At 49.6% G+C, this 6,959-nt stretch overlaps 1 protein-coding gene across 1 annotated transcript; it reads right to left on the reverse strand.

The window, feature by feature from the left end:
- Positions 1–2,500: 2,500 nt before the first annotated feature.
- Positions 2,501–4,351, reverse strand: LOC124030115. The gene is made up of 2 exons (XM_046341598.1): positions 3,630–4,351; positions 2,501–3,332 (listed from the first exon to the last, which is right to left on the reverse strand). The coding sequence occupies exons 1-2, from the start codon at positions 4,349–4,351 to the stop codon at positions 2,501–2,503; spliced, it is 1,554 nt and encodes a 517-aa protein (XP_046197554.1).
- Between the last annotated feature and the right edge of the window lie 2,608 nt (positions 4,352–6,959).

Genomic DNA, 6,959 nt, shown 5'->3' on the forward strand with positions numbered 1-6,959 from the left:
TATTCAGATCCTTCACTATGAAACTCCAAACTGAGCTCAGGTGCATCCCGTTTACCTTAGTCATCCTTGAGATGTTTCTACAACTTGATTGGAGTCCAACTGTGGTAAATTCAACTGATTGGACATGATTTGGAAAGGCACACACCTGTCTATATAAAAGATCCCACAGTTGGCAGTGCATATCAGAGCAAAAACCAAGCCATGAGGTCAAAGGAATTGTCCGTAGAGCTCAGAGACAGGATTGTATCGAGGCACAGATCTGGGGAAGGCTACCAAAAAACGTCTGCAGAATTGACGGTCCCCAAGAACACAGAGGCCTCCTTCATTCTTAAATGGAAGAAGTTTGGAACCACCAAGACTCCTAGAACTGGCTGCCCGGCCAAACTGAGCAATTGGGGGAGAAGGGCCTTGGTCAGGAAGGTGGTCACTCTGACAGAGCTTTAGAGTTCCTCTGTGGAGATGGGAGAACCTTCCAGAAGGACAACCATCTCTGCAGCACTCCACCAATCAGGCCTTTATGGTAGGGTGGCCAGACGGAAGCCACTCCTCAGTAAAAACTGTATTTGGGGAGAAACTTGGGGAGAAACTCCCCAAATACAGGTGTGCCAAGTTTGTAGAGTCATACCCAAGAAGACTCAATGCTGTAATCGTTGCCAAAGGTGCTTCAACAAGTACTGAGTAAAGGGTCTGAATACTTATGTAAATAATTATTTTTGATAAATTTGCGAAAATTTCTACCAAAACCTCTTAGCTTTGTCATTATGGGGTATTGTGATGTCATTATGGGGTATTGTGATGTCATTATGGGGTATTGTGAAGTCATTATGGGGTATTGTGTGTAGCTTGATGAAGAAAAAAAACTATTTTTATCAATTTTGGAATAAGGCTGTAAACGTCACAAACTGTGGAAAAAGTCAAGGGGTCTGAATACTTTCCGAATGCACTGGATTTGTGTATAACTCAAGCTAAAGGATATCCTGTGGTAGCAGCGAACCAGTTCTAACCCAGCAGCCACTAGTATCTGTGGGTTCAGACCAGGACCCAACCCAGCAGCCACTAGTATCTGTGGGTTCAGACCAGAACCCAACCCAGCAGCCACTAGTATCTGTGGGTTCAGACCAGGACCCAACCCAGCAGCCACTAGTATCTGTGGGTTCAGACCAGGACCCAACCCAGCAGCCACTAGTATCTGTGGGTTCAGACCAGGACCCAACCCAGCAGCCACTAGTATCCGTGGGTTCAGACCAGGACCCAACCCAGCAGCCACTAGTATCTGTGGGTTCAGACCAGGACCCAACCCAGCAGCCACTAGTATCTGTGGGTTCAGACCAGAACCCAACCCAGCAGCCACTAGTATCTGTGGGTTCAGACCAGAACCCAACCCAGCAGCCACTAGTATCTGTGGGTTCAGACCAGAACCCAACCCAGCAGCCACTAGTATCTGTGGGTTCAGACCAGGACCCAACCCAGCATCCACTAGTATCTGTGGGTTCAGACCAGGACCCAACCCAGCAGCCACTAGTATCTGTGGGTTCAGACCAGGACCCAACCCAGCAGCCACTAGTATCCGTGGGTTCAGACCAGAACCCAACCCAGCAGCCACTAGTATCTGTGGGTTCAGACCAGGACCCAACCCAGCAGCCACTAGTATCCGTGGGTTCAGACCAGGACCCAACCCAGCAGCCACTAGTATCCGTGGGTACAGACCAGGACCCAACCCAGCAGCCACTAGTATCTGTGGGTTCAGACCAGGACCCAACCCAGCAGCCACTAATATCCGTGGGTTCAGACCAGGACCCAACCCAGCAGCCACTAGTATCCGTGGGTTCAGACCAGAACCCAACCCAGCAGCCACTAGTATCTGTGGGTTCAGACCAGAACCCAACCCAGCAGCCACTAGTATCCATGGGTTCAGACCAGAACCCAACCCAGCAGCCACTAGTATCTGTGGGTTCAGACCAGAACCCAACCCAGCAGCCACTAGTATCCGTGGGTTCAGACCAGAACCCAACCCAGCAGCCACTAGTATCCGTGAGTTCAGACCAGGACCCAACCCAGCAGCCACTAGTATCCGTGGGTTCAGACCAGAACCCAACCCAGCAGCCACTAGTATCTGTGGGTTCAGACCAGGACCCAACCCAGCAGCCACTAGTATCCGTGGGTTCAGACTAGGACCCAACCCAGCAGCCACTAGTATCCGTGGGTTCAGACCAGAACCCAACCCAGCAGCCACTAGTATCCGTGGGTTCAGACCAGAACCCAACCCAGCAGCCACTAGTATCTGTGGGTTCAGACCAGGACCTGGATGCTGTGTCTTATTGAGGAAGAAACAAAGGTCAAACTATGAACCCATGAGGAGTGGGCCCTTTAGAGCAGCTGGTGTGTGAGCTTGTCTACATGTATATCTATAACTCATGTCCCTGGTTAACCTGGTTAACCCACCAGTGTGTCTATATTTATAACTCATGTCCCTAGTTAACCCACCAGTGTGTCTATATTTTTAACTCATGTCCCTGGTTAACCTACCAGCGTGACTATATTTATAACTCATGTCCCTGGTTAACCCACCAGTGTGTCTATATCTATAACTCATGTCCCTAGTTAACCTGGTTAACCCACCAGTGTGTCTATATCTATACCTCATGTCCCTAGTTAACCTGGTTAACCCACCAGTGTGTCTATATCTATACCTCATGTCCCTAGTTAACCCACCAGGTTGTCTATATCTATAACTCATGTCCCTAGTTAACCCACCAGTGTATCTATATCTATAACTCATGTCCCTGGTTAACCCACCAGTGTGTCTATATCTATAACTCATGTCCCTAGTTAACCCACCAGTGTGTCTATATCTATACCTCATGTCCCTGGTTAACCCACCAGGTTGTCTATATCTATACCTCATGTCCCTGGTTAACCTGGTTAACCCACCAGCATGTCTATATCTATACCTCATGTCCCTGGTTAACCTGGTTAACCCACCAGCTGGTCTATATCTATAACTCATGTCCCTGGTTAACCCACCAGCATGTCTATATCTATAACTCATGTCCCTGGTTAACCTGGTTAACCCACCAGTGTGTCTATATCTATACCTCATGTCCCTAGTTAACCTGGTTAACCCACCAGTGTGTCTATATCTATACCTCATGTCCCTGGTTAACCTGGTTAACCCACCAGTGTGTCTATATCTATACCTCATGTCCCTAGTTAACCCACCTGCGTGTCTATATCTATACCTCATGTCCCTGGTTAACCTGGTTAACCCACCAGTGTGTCTATATCTATACCTCATGTCCCTAGTTAACCCACCTGCGTGTCTATATCTATACCTCATGTCACTAGTTAACCTGGTTAACCCACCAGTGTGTCTATATCTATAACTCATGTCCCTGGTTAACCCACCAGTGTGTCTATATCTATAACTCATGTCCCTGGTTAACCTGGTTAACCCACCAGTGTGTCTATATCTATACCTCATGTCCCTAGTTAACCTGGTTAACCCACCAGTGTGTCTATATCTATAACTCATGTCCCTGGTTAACCTGGTTAACCCACCAGTGTGTCTATATCTATACCTCATGTCCCTAGTTAACCTGGTTAACCCACCAGTGTGTCTATATCTATACCTCATGTCCCTGGTTAACCTGGTTAACCCACCAGTGTGTCTATATCTATACCTCATGTCCCTAGTTAACCCACCTGCGTGTCTATATCTATACCTCATGTCCCTGGTTAACCTGGTTAACCCACCAGTGTGTCTATATCTATACCTCATGTCCCTAGTTAACCCACCTGCGTGTCTATATCTATACCTCATGTCCCTGGTTAACCTGGTTAACCCACCAGTGTGTCTATATCTATACCTCATGTCCCTAGTTAACCCACCTGCGTGTCTATATCTATACCTCATGTCCCTGGTTAACCTGGTTAACCCACCAGTGTGTCTATATCTATACCTCATGTCCCTAGTTAACCCACCTGCGTGTCTATATCTATACCTCATGTCCCTGGTTAACCTGGTTAACCCACCAGTGTGTCTATATCTATACCTCATGTCCCTAGTTAACCCACCTGCGTGTCTATATCTATACCTCATGTCCCTGGTTAACCTGGTTAACCCACCAGTGTGTCTATATCTATACCTCATGTCCCTAGTTAACCCACCTGCGTGTCTATATCTATACCTCATGTCCCTGGTTAACCTGGTTAACCCACCAGTGTGTCTATATCTATACCTCATGTCCCTGGTTAACCCACCAGCGTGTCTATATCTATACCTCATGTCCCTGGTTAACCTGGTAAAACCTAGTCTACAGTATATTTGTGCTGTATGGTCAGTGTCTGACATCAGTGGCTAAAAGCAGTCTTTATTCTATTTAACTTGGTGAAATATCGTTTTCTAAAGGTGCCATTTCAGATTATTCCACTGAGTGCTTAGAGTTCTGACCTGGACTGAGGCACGGTCTTATCGACGAAGAGGAAGATGGCCTTCTCCGAGGGCAGCTGGATGCGCTTCCTGATGATCCACATGAACTGGGCCACCGTGATGTCAGAGGGGACCAAATACTTCCTCTTGTCGATGTCCACAATCTGAGACCCAGACACCTTCTCCACGATCACCTACAAAACAGACAACACACAGTCATGTCATATTGGATGTTTGTAAGTGTTCACATAAATTGCCCTCCTGGAACAATAAAGATTTACTGAATTGAAAGATATGACAGTGTTGGGATGTGCATCTTTCACAATCAAGATGATTCGATACACATCTAGATACAGGGACTTCAACACCATAGAGGAACCATATGTATCTAGATACAGGGAGTCCATCACCATAGAGGAACCATATGGATCTAGATACAGGGACTTCAACACCATAGAGGAACCATATGGATCTAGATACAGGGACTCCAACACCATAGAGGAACCATATGGATCTAGATACAGGGACTCCAACACCATAGAGGAACCATGCGTTTTAGTTTGAAACGATTCGGTGCGATGCATTAACATGTGTTGCATAAAAACACATTCATTTTCCATTCTAAATTAAAACCTGCTGCTGATGGAGCTCATGAGGGCTGAGTGGGCTTCTGAGTGGGCTTCTGAGTGGGCTCCCGAGTGGGCTTCTGAGTGGGCTTCTGAGTGGGCTCCTGAGTGGGCTCCCGAGTGGGCTTCTGAGTGGGCTCCCGGGTGGGCTCCCGAGTGGTCTTCTGAGTGGGCTCCCGAGTGGGCTTCTGAGTGGGCTCCTGAGTGGGCTCCCGAGTGGGCTCCCGAGTGGGCTTCTGAGTGGGCTCCCGAGTGGGCTTCTGAGTGGGCTCCTGAGTGGGCTCCCGAGTGGGCTTCTGAGTGGGCTCCCGAGTGGGCTCCCGAGTGGGCTTCTGAGTGGGCTCCTGAGTGGGCTCCCGAGTGGGCTCCCGAGTGGTCTTCTGAGTGGGCTCCCGAGTGGGCTCCCGAGTGGGCTTCTGAGTGGCTCCTGAGTGGGCTTCTGAGTGGGCTCCTGAGTGGGCTCCTGAGTGGGCTTCTGAGTGGGCTCCTGAGTGGGCTCCCGAGTGGGCTTCTGAGTGGGCTCCCGGGTGGGCTCCCGAGTGGTCTTCTGAGTGGGCTCCTGAGTGGGCTTCTGAGTGGGCTCCTGAGTGGGCTCCCGAGTGGGCTCCCGAGTGGGCTTCTGAGTGGGCTCCCGAGTGGGCTTCTGAGTGGGCTCCTGAGTGGGTTCCCGAGTGGGCTTCTGAGTGGGCTCCTGAGTGGGCTCCCGAGTGGGCTCCCGAGTGGGCTTCTGAGTGGGCTCCCGAGTGGGCTCCCGAGTGGGCTTCCGAGTGGGCTTCTGAGTGGGCTTCTGAGTGGGCTCCTGAGTGGGCTCCCGAGTGGGCTTCTGAGTGGGCTCCCGAGTGGGCTTCTGAGTGGGCTTCTGAGTGGGCTTCTGAGTGGGCTCCCGAGTGGGCTTCTGAGTGGGCTCCCGAGTGGGCTTCTGAGTGGGCTCCCGAGTGGGCTTCTGAGTGGGCTCCTGAGTGGGCTCCCGAGTGGGCTCCTGAGTGGGCTCCCGAGTGGGCTTCTGAGTGGGCTTCTGAGTGGGCTTCTGAGTGGCGTAGCGGTCTAAAGCACTATGTCTCAGTGCAAGAGGCGAATACTATAGTCTCTTATTCGAATCCAGGCTGAATCACATCCGGCCGTGATTGGGAATCCCATAGGGCGGTGCACAATTGGCTCAGCGTCGGTCGGTGTAGGCCGTCATTGTAGCCTGATTTGTCTCCCTATTTTAGTCCTGAGATCACCATCAGCCACTAATGAACTTTTCATGTTTTGCTGATGCATTTTTCAACAGCGGATAGATAACAATAACCTAGCAAAGGACATAGGTTGTCCCTCAACTAATAAAGCCTACTATCCAGCCAGGTCCCTCAACTAATAAAGCCTACTATCCAGCCAGGTCCCTCAACTAATAAAGCCTACTATCCAGCCAGGTCCCTCAACTAATAAAGCCTACTATCCAGCCAGGTCCCTCAACTAATAAAGCCTACTATCCAGCCAGGTCCCTCAACTAATAAAGCCTACTATCCAGCCAGGTCCCTCAACTAATAAAGCCTATATCCAGCCAGGTCCCTCAACTAATAAAGCCTACTTATCCAGCCAGGTCCCTCAACTAATAAAGCCTACTATCCAGCCAGGTCCCTCAACTAATAAAGCCTACTATCCAGCCAGGTCCTCAACTAATAAAGCCTACTATCCAGCCAGGTCCCTCAACTAATAAAGCCTACTATCCAGCCAGGTCCCTCAACTAATAAAGCCTACTATCCAGCCAGGTCCCTCAACTAATAAAGCCTACTATCCAGCCAGGTCCCTCAACTAATAAAGCCTACTATCCAGCCAGGTCCCTCAACTAATAAAGCCTACTATCCAGCCAGGTCCCTCAACTAATAAAGCCTACTATCCAGCCAGGTCCCTCAACTAATAAA

Source organism: Oncorhynchus gorbuscha, unplaced genomic scaffold (assembly GCF_021184085.1).
Source record: "Oncorhynchus gorbuscha isolate QuinsamMale2020 ecotype Even-year unplaced genomic scaffold, OgorEven_v1.0 Un_scaffold_9284, whole genome shotgun sequence".
NCBI lineage: Eukaryota > Metazoa > Chordata > Actinopteri > Salmoniformes > Salmonidae > Oncorhynchus > Oncorhynchus gorbuscha.